This window comes from Rhinopithecus bieti, unplaced genomic scaffold, assembly GCF_001698545.2.
Source record: "Rhinopithecus bieti isolate Rb0 unplaced genomic scaffold, ASM169854v2 scaffold_5101, whole genome shotgun sequence".
Classification (NCBI taxonomy): domain Eukaryota; kingdom Metazoa; phylum Chordata; class Mammalia; order Primates; family Cercopithecidae; genus Rhinopithecus; species Rhinopithecus bieti.
The window spans coordinates 707,550-730,918 of NW_016804853.1; the positions used below are offsets into that span (position 1 = coordinate 707,550).

General features: G+C 41.1%; 1 protein-coding gene across 11 annotated transcripts in view; it reads right to left on the reverse strand.

The window, feature by feature from the left end:
* The window catches only part of ITPR1 (inositol 1,4,5-trisphosphate receptor type 1), a 361,669-nt gene that overhangs the window by 153,453 nt on the left and 184,847 nt on the right, over window positions 1-23,369 (reverse strand). For 6 of the 11 annotated variants that reach the window (XM_017870725.1, XM_017870723.1, XM_017870724.1 and 3 more), the window contains 13 exons: window positions 22,959-23,100; window positions 22,084-22,237; window positions 20,542-20,729; window positions 19,025-19,163; window positions 18,302-18,356; window positions 16,140-16,305; window positions 15,893-16,063; window positions 15,344-15,409; window positions 14,484-14,621; window positions 11,080-11,205; window positions 8,348-8,548; window positions 5,948-6,199; window positions 2,400-2,525 (listed from right to left, as the gene is read on the reverse strand). In XM_017870725.1, coding sequence (XP_017726214.1) covers window positions 2,400-2,525; window positions 5,948-6,199; window positions 8,348-8,548; window positions 11,080-11,205; window positions 14,484-14,621; window positions 15,344-15,409; window positions 15,893-16,063; window positions 16,140-16,305; window positions 18,302-18,356; window positions 19,025-19,163; window positions 20,542-20,729; window positions 22,084-22,237; window positions 22,959-23,100 — 1,924 coding nt within the window. Of the gene's footprint in view, window positions 1-2,399; window positions 2,526-5,947; window positions 6,200-8,347; window positions 8,549-11,079; window positions 11,206-14,483; window positions 14,622-15,343; window positions 15,410-15,892; window positions 16,064-16,139; window positions 16,306-18,301; window positions 18,357-19,024; window positions 19,164-20,541; window positions 20,730-22,056; window positions 22,238-22,958; window positions 23,101-23,369 lie in introns of all 11 variants that reach the window. The other 5 variants (XM_017870722.1, XM_017870715.1, XM_017870718.1 and 2 more) reach the window with 1 other exon arrangement.

Sequence of the window (23,369 nt, forward strand, 5' to 3'; positions counted from 1 at the left end):
AGTGGCATGATCTTGGCTCACTGCAGCCTTCATTTCCCAGGTTCAAGCGATTCTCGTGCCTCAGCCTCCCAAGTAGCTGGGATTACAGGTGCACACCACCATGCCCGGCTAATTTTTGTATTTTTTTTAGTAGACATGGGGTTTCGCCACGTTGGCCAGGCTAGTCTCGAACTCCTGGGCTTAAGGGATCTGCCCACCTAGGTCTCCCAAAGTACTGGGATTACAGGTGTGAGCCACCATGCTTGGCCTGACCATGCTCCAATCCTACAACAATCTTCCATTCAATTAAAATCTTACCAATACACAATATTGTTCAAAANTTTTTTTTTTTGAGACAGAGTCTCACTCTGTCACCCAGGAGGGAGTACAGTGGCATGATCTTGGCTCACTGCAGCCTTCATTTCCCAGGTTCAAGCGATTCTCGTGCCTCAGCCTCCCAAGTAGCTGGGATTACAGGTGCACACCACCATGCCCGGCTAATTTTGTATTTTTTTTAGTAGACATGGGGTTTCGCCACGTTGGCCAGGCTAGTCTCGAACTCCTGGGCTTAAGGGATCTGCCCACCTAGGTCTCCCAAAGTACTGGGATTACAGGTGTGAGCCACCATGCTTGGCCTGACCATGCTCCAATCCTACAACAATCTTCCATTCAATTAAAATCTTACCAATACACAATATTGTTCAAAATAGCAAGCCATATTTCAGAATAACTGACTATACATGTTTTGGGGTGAGGAGACACCTTCAGTTTCACCCGTACTCTACTTAAGTCTGCCGCCTAGAATAAGATTTGCCATGGAGAGGGTTAGCACATTTTTTAAAAAATCAAGTTTTATAATTTAAGATATAAAATTGCTTATACTGAAAAGAATGAAGGACATAAAAATCAAGTGTTCTTAAGAGACTCTCATGTTCTGACCTTAAAACTAGACAGTCTGAGAACATATTCAAAGAATGAAATTAATAGCTGATTTTACAGCATTTCTAAGTAATTTAATGCAAGGATTGGCAAAATAAGGGCCAGTAATTATCTTTATAAAGTTTTATTGGAACACAGCCAAACCTGCTTGCCATGACTACTTTCATGCTAGAAGGGCAGAACCGAGTAGTCATGAAAGAGATGAATGGCCCAGAAAGCTGAACATATTTACTATCTGGTCCTTTACAGAAAATTTCAGAGCACTGATTTAAAGAAATAAATCAGGCCTGCCATTCCAAGCCAAAATCCCTAGGCTAATGGGATTAAAAAACTAGGAGGAGTTTGAGATTTTTAAAAAAATACGTCTGTGAAACCAACACCTGACCAAATATTATTAAATAGGGTTCTCATTCAGAAGGAAAATAAGTTCTTACAGGCTCCTTGTCTCATACTAGCAATCATACAGTCAAGCAGAAAATACCACATTCTAGGATTCTATAATGCATCTTAACATCACAATGTTTCTGAAATTGGGATGTATGTGACAATTATCTTCTAAACAATCTTTTAATCTACCCCGCTCCCCCAAATCCACCATCACAAAACTCATATTAAATCTGTGGTATGTTTTGCTATGTGGCAGTCTTGTGGCTTTCGCATGAGTATTAAGCTCAATGCAAAACCAAATCAAGTATCTTGAAGGCCACTCTTGAGGCTGAGCCAGGAAAGCAATAAATGGAAGGTGAAGAGTTTTGCAGAATCCTCAAGACCAGATTGCAGGAGACAAATGCTCAAGCTCAGGGAAGTGCCCTTCAAGCACAGACATATTACCAAGGAAAATAAATCCTTAGAAATTGATTTTTAATATGCCCAGGTTATCATTCATCAACCAATCCACAGGGGTGACATGAAAACTAGAAATAACCTCTCCTCCGTGAAGCTTGATAAATAACATCCATTCGTGGCTAAGAGCAAAAGATAGGAAGAATGGCCAGGTGTGGTGGCTCGCACTTGTAATCCCAGCACTTTGGGAGGCTGAGGTGGGCAGATCATTTGAGGTCAGGAGTTCGAGACCAGCCTGGCCAACATGGTGAAACCCTGTTTCTACTAAAAACACAAAAATTAGCCAGGCATGGTGGCAGGTGCTTGTAATCCCAGCTACTCAGGAGGCTGAGGCAGGAGAATTGCTTGAGCCCAGGAAGGGCAGAGGTTGCAGTGAACTGAGATTGTGCCACTGCACTCCAGCCTAGGTGACAGAGCAAGACTCCATCTCAAAGGGGAAAAAAAAAAAAGGAAGAAATGAGACATGAGAAAAGAGTCACAAGTGCCTCTGCATGCCACAAATTAGAGTAGAAATGATGCAGCTGTTTTCTTCATGTGTGCACGAAGATGCTACACACACACACACACACACACACACACACACACACACACACACCTCTCACTCTCCAACTCTGCCTCCTTAGTTCCAAAAGGCTTACCCTGCAGATGTCTACAAGGAAATTCTCAAACAATTTCCACATGTGATTGCTGGTGTAAATCTCCTTCATTTCCACCTCTGTGTCCACATAGCAGTGATTCAGGAAGTTAATGTATGCGATTTTAACCTGCAAGATAGAAAGAAGCTCTTCTGAAAAACCATCTTGGTTTGTATGGAACTGATTAGCTGCTTCAACTTCACAGCAAGAAGGACAGATCAAAATGGTCATCCCATTCCCCACTGCCAAGTCTTACTTCTATGATTTTCTGACATTTGAAATTCACAATTATAAAATCCAAAACCATAAAGCTTTTGGAAGAGAATATGTTCATGACCTCAAGGGAAAGAATGAGGTAAAACCTCTGACCATAGAAGAGGGACAAGTTTGATTACTTGAAATTAAGAATTTCTGTTCATAAAAAGGCACCACTGGAGAGTTAAATGGGCACAAGTTGGGAGAAGATACCTGCAAGGCATGTTCCAATGAAGAATGCCCCTACATCTGTGCTTATAAGACAGACATCCCCAGAGAAAAGGGAGGCAAAAAACTGGATCAGATATTTCTTAAAGGAATATCAAACATCAAACACACACACACACACACACACACACACACACACACACACACACACAGCAAGGGGCTCAACTTCAATTAGGAATCAAGGACACAGACATTAAAATCACTATGGTTAATGAAAACGTGTCTATACAAAATCCTGTATACAAGTGTGCATAGCAGCATGATTCACAATAGTCAAAAAGTGGAAACAATCCAAATCCACATCAACTGACTGATGGACACACAAAATGTGGTGTATGTACAGAATAGAAAATTACTCTGCAACATAAAAGAACGAAGTGCTGATACATGCTAAGACTTGCGTGAGCCTTGAGAAAAATCATGTAGGTGAAAAAATCCAGTCGTAAAAGACCATATGTTGCATGATTCCATGAAATGTCTCAAATAGGCAAATCCATATATTCAGAAAGATGAGCAGTTGCCTAGGATTGGGGGGTTGGCAGGAAATGGGAAGTGACTGCTAATGGGCATGGGGTTTCTTTTTGGGATGATGAAAATATTCTGTAACTATATTGTGATGGTGATTGCACAACTCTGTGAATATATTAAAAACCACTCAATTGTACACTTTAAACAAGTGAATCATATCTGCAAATATCTCCATGAAGCTTCTAAAAATTAAGCTAGTATGCAGTACTATTATACAACCATCAAATTGAAAAAAAAATAATAAAGGGTCTGATGATAGCAAATGTTAGCAGGGTTGGGAGGAGGAATGTTAACTGGAGCAACTATGCTGAAAACAACTGGACTGTGTCACATCAAATTGAAGAAATGCACCGCCTATGATCCAGCACTTCCACTTCTGACTATCCACACACCCTGGACAGAAGTGTACACGTGTGGGCCAGGATGTATGCATGATCCTAACAGCCAAAAGCTGGAAACAACTAAAACGAGCATCAGTAGAAGAATGGAAAATCCTATCATGGTGCCATGATAGAAAGGAATGCTTCAAAGCAAAGGAAATGGACACAGCTACATGTCAGGGTGGATCAACCTTAACAACACAGAGCTGAACTTAAGAAGGCATGGAATGATACACAGAAGAAGTCCAAAACCTCACAAAACTAAACTATATTGTTGAGGGATGTATACAGAAAAGCAACTGCAGGATTACATAAAAGTCAGCTTGTGGTTATCCTCAGGAGACAGCCCTTGGGGGAGGTGAGGACAGGAAAGGGGAATGGGGGAGGTTTTTGCATATTTCTTGACCTGGGTGGCAATTACAAAGCTGTTCTCTTTATAATTGTTCTATTGTTCCTTTAGTATACAATTGAGATTTATGTACTTTTTTGCATTTCTGTTGTATTTCAAATAAAAAAGGGTAAAAAACAAACTAATGCTTGTTATAACACTATGCTTCTCTCTCATCCCTAATGCTAGTTATAACTCTACCTTCTTTATCCATAACAAGAGAAATGTAAATTAAAACTTCGTTGAAATGACCATTTTCACCTGCCAGATATATGAGAATCCAAAAGTTTGATAATATACTGTGGCCAAGACTGTGAAAAAAATGCAATCTCATTGCTTTCTTATTAGAGCGATTATTCATTACTATCTCATTATATCATAAATTAGTTAAACACAAAGGGCCATGACAGTACATCCATACAATGGAATTTTATGCAACTGTAAAAACAATCTGACATCTCTTTATGAACTGGTATGAAGAGAAGTTACAGTGTTAAGGTACAGAACTGTGTACCTAAAGTATCATCTTTTGCATTTAAAAAAACGGGGGGGGGGGGGGGTAAAGTATATATAATATATGTGTTTATGTGCAAAATTCTAGAAAAATACACAAGAACATAATAAATTATTTTCTGTAGGGTGGGTGGGAAAACAGATTATAAGACTTTTCATGGTTTACCCCTAAATTTACAGTCTTTGATTTTTGAACTTTTCAAAGAGTATGGTCAGGTACTGAATAATGACATTTTGGTCAATGATGGGTCTCATACACAACAGAGACCCATAAGATTATAATACCCAATTTCTACTGGAACTTTTCAATGTTTAGATACATAAATACAATTGTGTTATAATTGTCTTCAGTACTGAGACAGCCACATGTTGTGCATGTTTGTAGCCTGGGAGCAAGAGGCCGGACCATACAGCCGAGGTGTGTAGCAGGCTGTGCCATCTAGGTTTGCGTAAGTGTGCTGTACGATGTTTGCACAATGAGGAAATCAACTAAGAATGCATTTCTCAAAACATATCCCCACCACTAAGCGACACATGACTGTTATTAGCTTTTCAAAAAAACCTAAAAACAATATATATGTGTCATATATATTTAATGTAATATAAATGTGTACTACAAACTATTACACATTGTCAAACATATAATATATACTTTACAATATACTTTATATATCATAAAATATATACTTTATAAATCATGAAATATATACTTTACAATCCATTTTTTCATTATTAATCAATATAATCTATGAGTAGGAAAAAAGGAAGCCTGGAAGGATTAACTTCAAAACTTAGGGATTCATTATTATTATTTTTTAATTGATTGTCTGTAGTTCCTAAATTTTTTGTAATGGCCATTATTTCTGTAGTAAGGGTTTTTGTTTTAAAGAATTAACTTACTAAGTCTTAACAATCATACGATCTAGATCTCAACCTACTTTTCGTCACATTTTTGAGAAGTTCATTCAGGTCACATCCCCTTTGCTCAACAGGCTAAATTAGTTCCACAGAGCTGAAGCTTTTTTCCTCACTCTTCTTAAAGATACAGAAGGAATGACTAACTTCTCTCGTGTTCCTTTTATGCAAAATCAATGCTCGAGAACATGTTTTAGGGAACTGAAATCCCACTACAAAATGAGCTGCAGCTTTCAGAACCGTTAGGGCTCCCCAAGGCCAGCCACCATGATGTCTCCCAGTGAGCCACGACAGAAGGCACCACATAGGGACGAGAAGGGCACAGCCAGGCGGGGCTCGCTCACCTCAGGGATGCAGTCCTCATGGGTCACCACGCGAACGATGTCATCCAGAGGGAGCAGGGAGTTGCACTTGATCTCTGTGTAGACATTCTTACCCTCTGTGCACACAGCCAGAAGCTCGACCAAGTGGATGTGGTACATGAGAGGGCTGTTCTCATCCATCCGATCCCGCTCTGACCGCATCATCTGGATCAGAGTCTGGAAAGAGGCTCTGTCGTTGTAGAACACGAGGACATCCTCTCCTGAATTGACCAGCTACATAAAGAACAGGGTGGGTTTAGATTACAAGCTTGCAGGGGTGGGGCAGCGTGAAAAAAATCTATTCACAGAGAAAGAGAGAGGTTCTGTTAGCATTTATCTTCCCAAATCAGTCTTACCTATTTTGACTTCGTTCATTTATATAACTGAACAACTAGAAATCTTCAGCATCATAATTTTAGTCCACAGATACAGAAATACCACACTGGCCCTAAAAAGCTATTAGGGGGAGAGAAAGTCTGCATACCAGCATTAATGTATCAAGTGGAAATAGAGATTGCAAGCTTGCACTTGTATTTCCAAAACTACCAATTAGGCTATGATATTTCTTTTTAAATGTTTCCATCTTTTTTTTTTTTTTCCAAGATGGAGTTTCACTCTTGTTGCCCAGGCTGGAGTGCAATGGCATGATCTCGGCTCACTGCAACCTCCGCCTCTCGGGTTGGTTCAAGCAATTCTCCTGCTTCAGCCTCCTGAGTAGCTGGGATTACAGGGATGCACCACCATGCGTGGCTAATTTTGTATTTTTAGTAGAGACGGGGTTTCTCCATGTTGGCTAGGCTGGTCTCGAACTCTGAACCTCAGGTGATTCACCCGCCTCGGCCTCCCAAAGTGCTGGGATTATAGGTGTGAGCCAGTGTGCCCTGCCTCCATCTTATTTTTATGCTTTACAATGTATCCCCTTTACAATTCTTTCATCTGCCATCTTATCTCTTCAATCACAAATTACTTTTAATTAAGATATGCCTTCCTCTCCACACTTACTCTTCAAAAGGTTGAGGTACTCCTGTTTATAACTTGTCCTCTAAGATGTGGCTTCTTGCAAATCTATTTAAGAATAAATCAATTTCATCAGCAGTACATGAAGTACAAAAAAACTGAGAGGGCTGGCACAGAAGTCAAAATAAACATGGTCAATACTTACTAATGACTAACCCTTATGAGCTCTAATTATTAGATGTCAGATACCAAGATAAACTCTTTAGATGAACTTCCTAACTTCACTGTATCTCAGTTTCTTCATCTGTGAAACCGGGACAAATACAATAGCTAACTCACAGTACTATGTATATTAAATAAATAATTATAGACAAATTGCTTAGGACTGTGCCTAGAGTACGGCAGCCTTCCAAAAAGTGTTAGGCATTAATATCATCGTTATCTCATTTACTCCGCATATCAACTCTTTAAAGTGAAATCTGCTGTAACTTCATTTTATAGAAAAGTTCACTGAGGAGTTGAGAGGTCAAGTAACGTATCTCATGGCACCCTACGGTGAAGGGGTTCAGGTGACATTTGTATCCCAGGTTGAGCCGATTCTCTCCTTTTTTTTTTTTTCTAAGAGACAATGTCTCATTCTTTTGCCCAGGCTGGAGTATAGTGGGTGCCATCATAGCTCACTGCAACCTCAAACTCCTGGGCTCAAGGGATCTTCCTCTGTAACTGGGACTACAGGCACATGCCACTACACTCAGTTAATTTTTTAAATTTTTTGTAGAAACAAGGGTCTTACTATCTTGCCCAGGCTGGTCTCGTACTCCTGGCCTCAAGTGATCCTCCTGCCTCAGCCTCCCAAAGAGCTGAGATTACAGGCATGAGCCACCATGCTGGCCCCAACTCTTAATCACACTACCCTCCCTGCCAATGGAACCATATACATAGACAAGATTGTAAATCAAAGTGAATCCGTAATAAACCAAGTAAGACTTTTCCTTGATTGCATAGACCAACTGCTCCTCAAGAAGCATCAGGCAAAATTTTTTCAATCTAATTAATTATGTGAAAAATTTAAAAAAATTCATAATCCACAAGAATGGAAGTTGTTCTGGCTCATTGGGTCCTGACTACATTTTATCTCCATTCCCTATAATTCAGTTCCTTATTCCTCTTTCTGTCCCCTGTCAGAAAAATCCAAGCCATCCTTCCTTAGAGCAAACTGGTTGCTATGAAATATCAGATCAGATTCTTGTCTATATCTACAACTTAAGCTCACACAAGAGATGACACACACATATGCACACACAATTACTTTCTGTCCTTCTGTATGGCTCCTGAAGAGGGTGCAAGTTCATACAGATAAGATTAAATAATTTTAAAATTTCTACAGAACACCAGATGGAGGTATATAGAATATATAACAATCACCTCAGCCATAACCATGTCTTGGCATTTTTTAATAAATTTCCCTTCTGCCTTGACAATTGTCTGTAAGAACTTTATATACTGGACGTTCCGACCGTGAGTCTCTATGCAGTGAACGAAGTGCTGAACGACTCTCTCGTTGATCTCACTGCAAAGCTGGAAATTGTTCATGAAGATGTGCTGCATGGTTACTGCCTCCAGGATCTGACACAAGAGTGAGGAAAAGAGCACAGGGACAGGTCAAAAAGCTGATAGAACAGATTAAAAAGTGAGAAAAGAAGAGTTCACTGAAAACACACACAAGAGAAGCATTTAAACCCATGAAGATAGATTTCTCTCATTCTTGCTTCTGCACTACCTTTTTAGTAAGCTTTTTTCATTGACATATAAATAAACATACAGAAAAATAAACAACTCATTAGCATTCAGCTGAACAGATTACAAAGGGACCTTGAGCACCCAGATCAAGAAACAAAACAGGTCTCCTTTATGCCTTATCTCACAATTTAACTACTATTTTGACTTGTATAACTAGATTAGTTTTGCCTGTTCTTAAACCTCTTGCACTCTTTTTCACTGATATATAAGTTGTATTGCATGAATATATGACAATATCTTTATTCTATGGTTGAAGGACATTTGGAGTAGGATCCAGTTTTAATAGATAGAAACATTACTAGTATTACAAATACTAGAGTTGCTGTGAACATTCTTACAGATGCCTTCTGGTGTACTTAAACCCATACTTCTGTTGGGTCCAAGAATAGAATTGCTGGGTCGCAAAGTATGAGTATGTTTGGCTTTAGAAGATACTGACAGCTTTCAAAAGATGTTAACAACTTGCATTCTACATTCCAGTTGTTCCTATCCTTGTCAACACTTAGTATTGTCAGTCTGTTAAATTTTAGCCACAGCTTACTGTGGCTAAACATAACTTAATTTGCATTTCTCTAATGTCTAATCATGCTGAACACTTTGTCACATTTATTGGCCATTTGGATATCCTCTCCAACAGGGTGTCTGTTCAAGTTTTTTGCCTTTACATATTTATTTATTTATTTATTTATTTATTTATTTATTTATTTATTTATTTATTTGAGATAGAGTCTTTCTCTGTCACCCAGGCTGGAGTGTAGTGGTGCAATCTCGGTTCACTGCAACCTCGACCTCCTGAGTTCAAGCTATTTTCCTGCCTCAGCCTCCAAGTAGCTGGAATTACAGGTGCTCACCATCATACCCAGCAAATTTTTGTATTTTTAATAGAGACAAGGTTTCACCATGTTGGCCAGGCTGGTCTCAAACTCCTGACCTCAAGTGATCTGCCTGCCTTGGCCTCCCAAAGTGCTAGGATTATAGGCACCAGCCACCACACCTGGCCTATTTTTAAAAGGTCAACTTTTCCTTAGTGACTTTTTTGAGTGTGTTATGTACATTCTGGATACGAATTCTTTGTTGAGAACGTGCACTGCAAATGTCTCTTACTCTCTGCCTTGCCTTTGGATGCTCTTAATGGTGTCAGTGGACAAACAGAAGTTCTTAAAATAAGTCCAATTTATCAATTTTCAAAAATAATTAGTGTTCTTTGCATACCTTGTAAGAAAATTTTGCTTACCACACAGCCATGCATATTACCTTCTAGAAGGTTTATTTTTCACTTTTTACCCATAGTTATTGAGTTTTACGTTTGGGGTGAGGTGGAGGATTTAATCCTTTTATCTTTTGACTTTTCTTTCTTTTAACATGACACCAAGGGAACACAGGTTGACTATCTCTTATCCAAAATGCTTGGGAGCACAAGGATTTCACATTTTGGATTTGGGAATATTTGCATTATTGTCTCCTGGTTGAGCATCCCAAATCCAAACATCTAAAATCTGAAATGCTCCAATGAGTATTTCCTTTGAGCATCACACTGGCACTCAAAAGTTTTGAATTTTGGAGCGTTTCAGATTTCAGATTTTCAGATCTGGGATGCTCAACCTATATTAATCCTACAATTCAGCACTCCTTTTCTGGAAAGTGTTAGCAGTACTACTGAGTGAGTGTGCACATGCACAAAGATGTCCTTTGCAGTACTGTTTACAAAGCTAAAAATCAGACATTGCCTAACTGTCCATTAATATGAGAATGGTTTTTTAAAAGTTACAGCCATTCTATGGAATGTCATTTAGCCATCAAAAGAATGAGAAAAATTTATATCTCTCTGATTTGCAAAGGCAGCCATAATGTGGTAAGTGAGAAAAGCAGAACACAAGACAATGTGTAGAGTGCATCATTTTTCTTTACAAAACCCATAATACATTTAATATACTTTCAGAAATATATTTAACAAACTAAGATGTATTATAGATATGTTTGATATGGAGATACTATAGTATATATAGCCACAGAAAACTCTACACATGACCTCAGGAAGATGTGGCAGGAGATTCAGCACTTCTGTATTGCTGGAGTTTGATACAATGAAGGACTTGACTAGGAAAATAGAGATATGTATCTTATCTTACTTTATCTATCTCACCTTCCTCCTTTTCCCCTCCCCAACTCCTGCCATTCCATCCCCAAAAGATGAGTATTTATGTCCTCCTGATAAGTGATGAAAATGTTCCCCTTTGGAATGAATGTTGCATTATAATAAGCCCCAGAAGCCACAACAGCCAAAGAACAAGCTGTTCCTCCTCCCTCTTCCCTGCCCTCCTCCCTCCACAGATTTGGAGACTGGCCTCAAGTCTTACCCCTGGGTTGAGAAACAGGTTTATGTGTTTATGTAGCAAAGCTTGATTCTGCTGGTTGCCTGCACAGAAATTCTGCAAAAATTCATGAGCCAGCCTCATTATCTCTTGCATCTTGGTATCTTCGGCCTGTGTGGGAGGAGAGAGATAAAAGCACTGATTGCTGGGCCAGGAGACCAGCTTCTCCTATACCCAACACCTCCTGCTAACGTGGGAGTCAGAAGGTGTTTACTGGGGGCCTGTTGTGGGTAAATATTGAGGGGCTACACTGCTGACTCTGAAAAGAAGCCAGTAACTTGTCTATGCTCACTGATGAAAGTGAAGATCTTATTTGGGTGGGAGGGAGCACTGCAGAGTGAAGGCTAATAGAAGGCATGCACAAGTCCATTATCTAGCAAGGACTGAAACTTCTGAATCCCCTACTTCTAAAGACAGGGACTGGCTGGGCACAGTGGCTCATCCCTGTAATCCTACCCCTTTGGATGAATCACTAGAGGGCAGGAGTTTGAGAACAGCCTGGCCAACACAGTGAGACCCCCATCTCTAATAAAAAATAAAATAATAGAAATTTTAAAATAAACAAAGGGACTGACAACAGAACAGGGGCTGACTTCCTCACTGATGCTGAGTAGTCATTTTCCCTCTTGGGTTCACCTTTTTAAGTTGTCCAACCTATTAGACATTAACTTTTGCCATCAGCTCACATGGCAAACTGGAAATCTCCTTAGATTATACATTAGAGCAACTGTGCCTGCCATAACTCCTTTATCATCTCAAGTACAATTTTTAACCTCAGACTTAGTTTTCCCATCTGCAAAATGGTGATAATACCCTCCCTGGCATTTCACATGGTTGGATTATCTGATTCATACATTAATAGCATAAACTCAGTATTTGTAGAGTTAAATATTCCATAAGAAGCCAATTCTATAAAACCCATGACCATTGTGTCCAATTCTAAACAAGCAAACATTTAAGAAAGTAAAAACAGAACAAGAATTTCTAAAATGGAAATCATCCTTCATATTTTACAGCCCACAATAGTCTTCCTAAATCTTCACAGCTATCACCTCATTTCAGAGGCAAGAGAGGATAGCAGGTAGGAATGCAGGTCCCCAAACCCGACTACGTTCCTCTTATCCCAGATCTCCAACTTCCTGGCTGTGTGACCTGAAGCACATTTCTTAGCCTCTCAGTGTTGCTGTTTACTCATCCATGAAAAGGAGATAACAAAAGTGCACACTTCATATGATTGCTATGAAGATTAAATGAGAAAAGTCACATGAAGTGCTTAGACAGTGATTACTCTGTAAATGTTAGCTATTGGTTCTGGGCTAGACTGAGGTCACCAAACTTTTTCTTAAAGGGCAAGGCAGCACATACTTTGGGCTTTGTGGGTATAGAGGGAATATCAAGGACGTTATATAGGTACTTATGTGACTATTTTAAAATGTAATAACCATTCTTAGCTGATATGCTGTTCAAAACGGGTGGTGGATTAGATTTGGCCCATGCTTGTAGTTTGCTAACCCCTGGTCTAGAAAAATAATTCTGTGATAAAACAGAGCTGTGGGAGGAAGGTGAGCTCCCAGCTTTGATAATCAAACCAAAACAGAGGAGAATTTAAAAGGACATTAATAGCAAGTCCCAGGACAACATAATGTGGATTACATTTGTCCCTTATTAACAGGAGGAGTGGTGAACCTTCTAGCTCTAAGAAATCAGAGGGCTTGGGACAGACAGCCACTGCTGGTTGACAGCAGTAACCTTAAATAGTTCTACATGCCTCCAGTTCTTCTGTATAAAAGGAATCTGCTGTGCACAAGCTAAGTGAAGAACCTTTGTGGTGTGAAGTGGATTTTTCCAAGGCAAGCAAGCCCCAAAGACATCAAGTCACAAGAGGTTACCTGTGGAGGATTCCCCCACCATTCTTTGGAAGTCCGTGCCCATCCAAAAGTAAATAAAAGCGTGCATGTGCACACACACATATACACACACACACATGATATTCTGCCTTTGAGTCACCAATTCCAACCACATCTGGTTACCTGTAGATTAATCCTGCTCTATGAAGGCATGACACTCATTAGGGAAACTGATGATATTATGAGACAACACTACGGTCAGTAAATGATCCCCTCGCATTCCTTACACACGAGGAGGTAGATCAGCTTGTTGGTTCTAGTCTAAATGATAGGCAAAGTTTGGATGATATGCACATCTGTATCAACTGCAAGTTAGCTATGTATTATACGTATGACAGGGATTACGCTTGGACTGTATTTGTAGCTATTGAAAGGCCTGACCTGCCCAATTCATATGGTCCCCATGACTGAGGAGGAGGTTCCTTTTGCAAGAAATTTCCTAGAATGAAAAGCGACAGGCACAGGGAAGGCAGCAGGCCCCAGCTCCACAGTGAAGTGGAGTCAGTTTCACTGCACATAGCTGTGCCATCCATGCAAGCTACTGTGCCATCCATGCAGCTCTCTCATCTAAAATGGGGCTGAAGATAGCACCACCCATCTCATCCATGTGTCTTGAGGATGGCATGAGCTAATAATATGTATAAAGGCCTCCGCATAGCACCTGGCACTCTGCAAGCACCTAGAAATGAGCCTTCATCAGGTGACTCTTCTCTAGCAAATCAGTCTCTCTAGCAGTTAATAGTCAACTCAAGAGACCTGAGTCTGAGCCCTTTACCTCTAAACGCCCCCCCAAGCCTCAGTCTCCTCATCTGTCAAGTGGGCACCACACAAATATCCCAGTGGGTCTTGTAGGCTTCAACGAATGACTTCATAAGCGTCTTGTCAGCCTACATTCACTCAAAGCACTGTCAGCCTGCTCCTGCCTCTGTAAATCAAACATGTATCAATGACAAATACTTATGTGAAAAATTAGAGGCAAAGTACAACTTCCAACAACAGAAAAGACCTACATCAAAGCATCACCTGATAAATCCAAATACTTAAGCAGATGTCAGCATCTCAGTGAGGACCTCAAAAGTGGGCACATCCCATGTTCCCACATGCACTTAACAGCTGGTGTTACTTAAATTGCTTGAGTCACATTGCAAATGAAATTGAAACACACCAACCCGTGGGTAGACAGAGGTCTAAGCTCTGACACAGACTAAGATGTCTCTATCCAGTGTGGCTTGGGAGTATGGAGAATAAATGGACTCTCTTTCTTTACAGAATCTTAAAACTGGGGATGAGGATTATTCACGGGTGACTGTACTTTATTTTTCAGATGCTCTGTTTCATATCAATACCTGAAATTGCTTTGTAGTCACAATAGTCACACTGGATGCGTTTCTTCACCAACAATATCCAGATGTGAAGGGTTTGGTGAAACCCAAGGATCCGCCCCATCCTGGGAGCAGCTGTTGAGCGTGAGGCCCCACTCACCTTCTCATAGGGAATCTGCAGCAGCTCCAGCACCACGGCGTGCGCGCCCATGTTCCGGAGCAGACGCTGCTGCTGCTTCCTGCTCTTTCTCACCGAGGCACTCTCCTGAACACAGAGTTTGCTGAGCCGAATCAAAATCTAGTAGAAAGAAAGGAATCAGTCTCAGAAAACTAGGAACTACAGCTGGAAAAAAGATTGCAGGGGGTGGTGGTGGGCAGGGAGGCAAAGGGGATTATAATGCATTAAAAACTACAACGAAATTCCTTCAGTATGTGGCATTTCTGTTGATTCCATCAAGCCAAATCCATAAGACTAAGGGCACGTCTTTCAGAATAAGCAGGGGATAATGGCTTCAACAACCAGTGGGACAAGTTTCAGAGACATCGCTTAAAATGGAAATGACCTGGCATCATTGCTGAGACCCTGGGAAGAGTTCGTTCGGGGGTAAAACACACAAAGCTCCCAGCCTCCCAATATGAACCAGCTTACGCAAAGGTTTCTAAAGAACTACAGCTCTCAGTGGGGACGCTGTGTGCCAGGCACTTAGATGACCCCTGACAGTTTTCTCAATTAGTCCTTCCTTCAATTGTAAAGCTTCAGAAATATGTGGTGCCTATAAAAGGTAGCACCTATAAACAGTGAGGAAGCTGAGGACACAAATAATAATAAGAACAGCTGGGTGTGGAGCCCAGCTCTGATGGCGAAACCCATGAGCTTAACCTCTGAGCTCTACTTTCTCCCTGTTAAACCACACGAAGAAAAAAGCTCAAATGTGTGTACCTTCAACTTGACTATCACAAACTAAAGCTCCTTAGAGAATTCATAAAGAAGGGAAAAACAGTGGTGGGGGAGGAGCTTACCTCTTTGACCACTCTGTAGTTGTAGCTGCTGGTGCTTTCATGCTTTTGTGACTTGTTATTTCCCTCCTAGGAACCAAAGTGAACACAAATGTGATCTGTACAACTCATGGGCTACTGTCAGTTTGTTACAGCTAGCATCAACCTTTATGAAAGAAAGGGAGTTCTGCACTGTTTTCCAATAGTCATGCTGGGTTTATGCCCCACTCATCTACCTACTTGCTATGGGTTTCCTTGGGAGGGGATAGTGGGCTGGGCCACGGCTAGAGAACAGGTCGATTCCCAAGTGGGTCTGTAAGGGAAACCTGGTGCTAATTCACTCAATGTCGAAGTCTCTTCTACACAGTCTGAGGCTGCACGGGAGACATAGCTAAACTCTGATTCGTAGCTTATTTCCTAGGCCAACAGCTGTGATCTTAGCGACTTAACAAGCAGATCTCTTGAAAATAAATCCCATTCTATCACATTTATACCTAAAACCAGAGGACGATGCTCACTAGTTTTGACAAGCCCATCCATCTACTTTGGCAGCCTAACCTGTGTTTCACTCACCTCCGTTTTCTTATGTTCATTTTCGCCAGATGCACCATCCATGGTTTCATCAGGGCCCTGCCCTTTGTACACCCAAAGCTCTGACTTTTCCACGATGGATCTCAGTTGATCCAAGTCTTGTTTGATCTGTTTGTAGTTGTCCACATCTTGGCTGGTAACCAGCAGTTGAACCTTAATGAATGCAATCCATTAGGTGCACACAACAGCTTCTTGGACAGACAACACACACGTGGGTGACCTGAGCTACCTGTTTGAAGGCCTGGAGCACCTCCTGCCTCTGGCTAAAGTGTCGGAAGAGGAGCTGCAGGGCCCCGGACACCAGGGGTGGGTAGTCATGCATCGTCAGGTGGAGCAAGACACGGAGAAAGGTTCTGCCGCCGTGATCGTCCAAGTCCAGTGGAGTGTTCTCCTCGCTAAAGGAGTAGAAGGAGGGGGAAAGACCAAATGAATCACAAATGCCTCCTCTCACATACCTTGGACCCAGATGCACCTAACCTAGTTAGATTTCTAGCACTATGATCTCCAGACAAGCAATTTCACTTTTCATTAGCTCCTTTAACAATACAGCCTTGCTTCATCTTCAACTATATTGTGAGGTGAGGAGACAAGTAAGATGTCATAATAAAAGATAAGTCAAATTTTAAGCCAAAGTCCCTCCCCTCCTAAAGTGACAAGACTAGCATCAGAACCAGATTCTCAACATCTACATAGGGTGTTCTGCTGGGCTTCATATGTGGTCTGAGAACTGCAAGAGGATGTGTTTCTCTTATTAGTTTATGTATTTTTTTTTTTTTTTTTTAGAGATGAGGTCTTGCTATGTTGCCCAGGCGGAATTCAAACTCCTATGCTCAAACGATCCTCCTGCCTCAGCACGCTGAGCAGTTGGGACTACAGGTATGCACCACCATGCTTGACTATATTAAATATTAATAAGCATAAACTAGATCAAATGGCAGACTACTCCATAACTGAGCACTGCCAGTCAATTATTGGGTCTGCACCTATATCGGGTTTAGAGTCAAATGAACGACAAATGGTGGAACCTTCATGGTTGCTGGCTAATAAGAAAAGCACAGAGAGGACTTTATAAATACTGTATTCATGCTGTGTATTCCAAAAAGGTGTGAAGGTTTCAGTGCTGTTTAATATGAGGAAAATGGCGGGAGAGCTGAGTGATCACACAGCACATGGAACCTGTATTAAGATAAACTCACAACACCTTGTTTAAGTTTCAGAAAAACATCTTCCATCATAGTACATAATGTTGCTAAGTCAAATTTCACAGGTTTTATATTAAGCATGAAGGTAGACTATTAACACTGGTGGGCCCCAACAAAGTATTCAAACCCTTACATAGTCCCCTCCCACACTGACACTGAGCTTGGCCACGGGATTTGCTTGAACAATAAGATACTAGGAAATGCAATGCAAGCAGAGGCCCAATTAGCACTTGCATACTGTTGGCTTGTCCTCTTAGAACATTTGCTCTTTGAGTCAGCCACCATGCTGAAAAGAAGCCCAAGTTATCCACATGGACAGAGAGAGAAAGAAGTCCTGGCCTTGCAGGCATCTCTGCTATAATGTCAGAAATGTGAGTGCAACTTGGATGTGCCAGCCCAGTTACCACCTCACTACAGTATGACAGACCCAACAGTGACCACCAGCAGAAGAACCATCCAGGTTAATCAAGCCACAGGGCTGTGAGAGGTATTAATAAAATGGTGGTTGTTTGAATCCTTAAGTTTTTTGGAGTAATATGTTATAAAGAAATAATCAAACCAAGTGTGCTAATTATAAGAACTACGTGCATAGGGTGTTTATACCAAATTTTATCCTTGTAGGTATAAGGGTTCCATGATTATAATAATGTCTTATGTCAAAATTGACCAGTGTGCTATTTTTTAAAGGGGCTCATACATTAATATTAGAAATCATGAAAGAACAGATTTTGCTTTTTTTGTTGCATAGCCTGTAAGGAGCTCAGGGATAAAATTACAGCCCAGTAGCAGGACGTGATCTTACTAACTTCACTCTGTTTTGAGCCCCTCTCTCTTTCTATTCTTTCTTTTGATTGCATTTCCTCACTATGTAAAAATAATCTTGTAATGTAGGTATTCTGGGAAATCTCCTTAAATCCTTTCTGTCCTAGGTGGGACAAACACACACACACACACACACACACACACTCTCACATACTCTCTATCTCTCTCTCTTTCCCTCCTCCCAATCAAGCCAACTGAGATAACTCTGACTTGAGTACTAACAGTTCCAAAGATAGCACCAAAACAACCTAAGCCCAGAGACTAAACATTTACTAACATAATAAAGGGAAGGCCTCTGAGAGCTCTGGAAGAGCAGACTTCCCAACTGTAGAACCACCTACAAAACAGTAACTGAAAATATACTTTCCTTCCTCCAAAGATGCCTTCTGCTTGTTCTTCAATGTGTTCAAAGTCAAGAGCACCTGAAAAGTTAGAACATATCACTTCAGATGCAGGAAGGCCTGCAAACATGCTGCCGGTGAACTCATACCTAAGTTTTGCAGGGTAAATCTGTTGCGTTAACCCCAAATCTTCCAGGACATTATATTGCAAAGCTACACAGAGTGACTAACCCAGATGACGTTAACCCCATATTCCACATTCCTGCCCCTTCCTCCCTCACTGCATGGTCCCCTGGTAAAGGAGAGTGATGATCTCACTCATGGAAGCTTGGGTTTGGTAGATGGGATTATTTCTACTACTACCCTCTCCCTTCACCACTAGTTCCTGGGCAGGGAACAGCTTCCAACATGAGTAAAAGCTGCTAGCGGACAAGAGGTCTCCTGGAGAGTTTTTTGTTATTGTTTTTATTTTGGTATTTTTTGTGGGGGTGGGTAACCACAACGCTGGAAACCTCAACTGTCGCATGATTAAGACACTCCAAGATGGAAGGAAACAAGATCCAACTCAGAAGGAATCTGGGCTCTGTCAATTATTCCCCTGCTCAAAAAGAATAAGTGCCAGGAGGATGCCCTGGCACAATAATCAAAACCATTTTTACCCTTTCTCTAGAAGATACTGTTTGCTCTCTCCCATTTTCCTTAGAGCCAGGTCCCATTCTATGGCTGAAATTCCATTCTGAATCACTAACCTGGTACATTACTTGGCCCTTCTTGGCTGCTGTTTCCGGAGGATGTTTCTGAAGTCTGGGAATTGCTTTCATCAAACTCTCGCTTAAATATACACAGGAGGCAGGAGATCCTATAATCCAACCTCACATTCAAAATAAACTAAAGATTCAAGTGGAAATGGAAACAGATTGGTTACATTAACATACCACCTTGATTCTGCCAAGCCACCACACACTGGCAGGGCCTGGTATCAGCTCCATCAATTACCTTAAGCACTAAGCGAGCCAAATATTTGGCTTAGATTTCAACACTCATTTTAACAACAGCAGACTTCCATGGGGCATATGAAGTCTGCCCATAGCACCTTAGCCTCTAGTGTAAACTTCAGCATCCTGGCAATTAATTTAACAATTAGAACACTAAATCACTCACTCCTGGCTCCATAAATGGAGTCTATAACACACAAGACTCTATTTCAGTAAGTACTGAATGCCAACTCTGGGCCTAACACTGAGAAGAGTAAAGTTGCCTGCTTTGGATTTAATATAATTAGCAAAAAAAAAATTGTTTTTACTATGGAAAATTAGCTTGGTTCCTATTTCCTATTTCTGGTTGTTTCCCCTGGTTTGGGTACAAACTCTTGGACACCCTCTTCTTTTGCCTCCTGTATTCCCTTACCCTCTATTCCAACACAGGGTTGCTTTTCCCAGGATTACTGCTAGAACTAAAAAGAAAGATCAAGCAGCTGACATCATGTAGGGATCTCACTCACATTCTTCCTTCCATTCTCCCCTTGTCTCTGCTTAGCCCTCCCAGCAACTTTTCCCAGTCCAAGGGCCGTCACCTCTTCCGGAGGGAGAGAGATCTCTTGCCTGCCTCCATGCTCTCAGTGAATGTGTCCTACTACTGTCTGTTGGACATCCTATTTGCTATCTTCCCAGGGCCTCAAACTCAGTGTTGTACAAAAGTAACTATGATGGTTAATTTTAGATGCCAACTTGACCGGGTCCTAGATAGCTGGTACAACCTTATTTCTGGGTACATCTATGAGGGGGTTTCCAGAACAGATTGACATTTCAATCAGTGAACTGAGTAAAGAAGATCTGCTCTCACCCAGTGTGAGTGGACACCATTCAATCCATGGAGGGCCTGGATAGAGCCAAAAGGTGGAGGAAGACCAAATCCACCTGTTTTGGAGCTGGGACACTCATCTTCTCCTGCCTATCAGAGCTCCAGGTTCTCGGGCCTTTGGCCTCAGACTGAGACTTATACCTTCAGCTCCCCTGGTTCTCAGCCGTGGGACTCAGGTTGAATCACACCACTGGCTTTCCTGGGACACAGCTTGCTGTGGCAGACAGGGGGACTTCTCGGCCTCCGAAGAGGAGGAGCCAGCTCATAAACGACATGGAGGAATGAGCTAAGAATTTCCTCCCATTTTCTTCACAGAAAGCCTTGGGCTCCATCAGAACAGAGGGACTGGATCTGAACAGTGCCCCTGTGACACACCCTCCCTGCCCCAGCTCCAGCTGGTGGATACCTGGAGTATCTCAATGATCTTCAGCTTGGTGTCCATGACCATGATGTCCTCCTTCTCAGGCTCTGCCTGCTTCACATTGCCTTCAGGGGCAGCGGCCATGGGAGTCATAGGCAAAAAGCCTCCTCCCCGGAGCACCACCTGGGTCATCAGCTCTCCCACGCCATGAATAGACCTCATCACGTTACTGCCTAGGAAAGGCCAGGACAGACCACGGTCACCATGTCTCCAGAGAATGCTCGGAGGCATCTGTCAAGGGGCAGGGGCTCTTTGAGATAAATTATTTAACATATCCCTATTCCAACATAATCTCAGGACCCTGGAAACCTGGAAAGGTAAATGCACATCAAAAATCTGGGCTTCTGAGAGCAATAGAAAGATCGTGGACATCGAAATCCCCAGAGGGGCATTTATGTGTATTAACTTGCCCATCAAATTTCATTTTTTCAAATTTTCTTTAGAGACAGGATCTTGTTCTATCACCCAGGCAGGAGTGCAGTGACACAATGATGGTTCCCTGCAGCCTCAAACTTCTGGGCTCAAGCAATCTTCCTGCCTCAACGTCTCAAGTAGCTAGGACTACTGGCACACATCACCACACTCAGCTAATTTTTTTGTTTGTTTGTTTGTTTTGGTAGAGATAGGTTCTCTCTATATTGTCCAGGCTGGTCTTGAACTCCTGGCCTCAAGCAATCCTCCTGCTTCAGCCTCCCAAAGTGCTAGTATTATAGGTATGAATCACCGTGCCCTGCCCAAATTTTATTGATCATCAACTATGTGCTTGTTATGAGCATAGAACTAGATATATACAAGGCACAGATTCTGATGCTGCTTGACCTTAGGTGCATCATATTACCTCTGAGGCTCAGTCTCCTCATCTATAAAATGGAAATAAAGGAGCTCAACAAAAGAACTAAATGGTATAATGCAACATGACTTAGCACAAGACCTAGCAAATAGAGATAAGTCAATGTACTTTTTTCTGTTCTAGCTGCAGAAGACCAGTTAACAATAATTGATACATGATACCAATATATGCCTACTCTGACCCTAAAACAGAGGAAGAAATAAACATGCAAAGGCAGATTGTCCTACTCACAAAGTGGAAATAGCTACCAAGATACAAGCCTGTATTTTCTTACATCCTAAACAAATATTATTACCAAGGGCCTCATGAATGTCAAGGACAATGACAGGACATGTATTTGTTATATAAACATTCAAAGTGTTAGGTAACTTTCAAATTGTTCAACAAAATATACACATGACTCACATATAAATACAAAGGAAAGACAGCAAAATGTGAATAACTGTTGACTCAAAGTCATGGGTGCATGGGACTCCATCATACTGTTCTTCCAGCTTTTCTTTACACAGTATTTGAAAATGTTCACGATGAAAAGTTGGGAAGGAATGAGCAAAGAAAGGACGTGGCATCACACATAGGGTATGACATGAGCGTAACAGGAAAGGCTGGGAGGGCATCTCTCAGATGTATGAGCACCCTCAGATACTCACTCTTCAGCTTCTCCACATCATTGTTACCTTTATTCTCTTCTCCTTTCGCCATCTTGCTAATGGGGAAGATTGTCGTCACATGCACACAGTCCAATATGGCCAGAAGGATCTTAGTTAATCGTAGAAGGTCAGAGAAGTTGTAGAAACCAAAGTATATGAGATTCCTAGCTAAATTTACAACCTATTGTATAAAACAAAAGAAGAAGATGGTATTACATAAACTGCACCCCCTTCAATTCCATTTGATGTTGACCAGTTTAGAAATGACAGACTTGGACCTTCCTTATGGTAAGAGAAGGCATGTACTTTCCTTGCACTTTCTGATAAATTTTCATTTTGTTTCATAAGGAGGAAAAATAAGAAATGGAGAGCTACTGATCTGCTCTGATGACTAATTAAAAAAAAAAGACCTCATCATTTGCTCTGCACAGCTTCCCAAGGATAATATTAACACAAGGCAAGCAGAGTTATTCCCAACAAGGACACAGGTAATAACATTCTGCAATCCTCAGAAATACAGCTCTTAAAAGGCAAAAGTAGTCTCAGAAACACTGTTAACTCAGAAGTAACAAGGATTTATGTTCTGCAAATGATTAATCTATAGCAGATTGCAAACACAGTGTTTCTCCCTTGTCAGTTTTAATACAAAGTGATGTTCTATCATTTTATGTGGCTCAAGTCACCTTGTGTATTTCTTTTAAGAACATAACCACTATTAAGCCATGTGACTGGTATCCATTTTATTTTATTCTGGAACAAAACCAAGCTGAATTCCTTTCCATCACAAAACCAGAGCATCATGACCAAAATCACTAATTACTCAAATATTTTCTATTTGCCCCATAGAAAAATGACCACTGAGAGGCAGATAATACACACAGATCATTTCATTCATGAGTTACCTCAAACGTAAGCTTATTTTTCTCCTTATCAGAGAAAGGGAACCTCTGACAAACCACATCTCTTAAATACTCCTCCACAAACTCCATGGTCTGAGCGAATCTCTCCTTAATTTCATCTTTGGAAGCTCCACTACTATCATAGCTGAAAAGAAATGAGAAAGAAAGGAAACAAAATTTCAAGTTATTCCCAGAGAGGTCTTCCTGGGTCACTCAGCTTCAAAAGTCAACATCTGCTAACCCTGGGTGTCCCTTGACCCTACTTTACTTTTTTCCTCCTTAGCACATATCACCAACTATATATTTGAGTCGTTTATCTTGCCTATTGTCTGTCTTCCACCAACTAGCATAGAGACTGCTTTCTAGTTTGTTCACGGATACATTTCTTGAGTGTGGCACACAGCACACACTTAA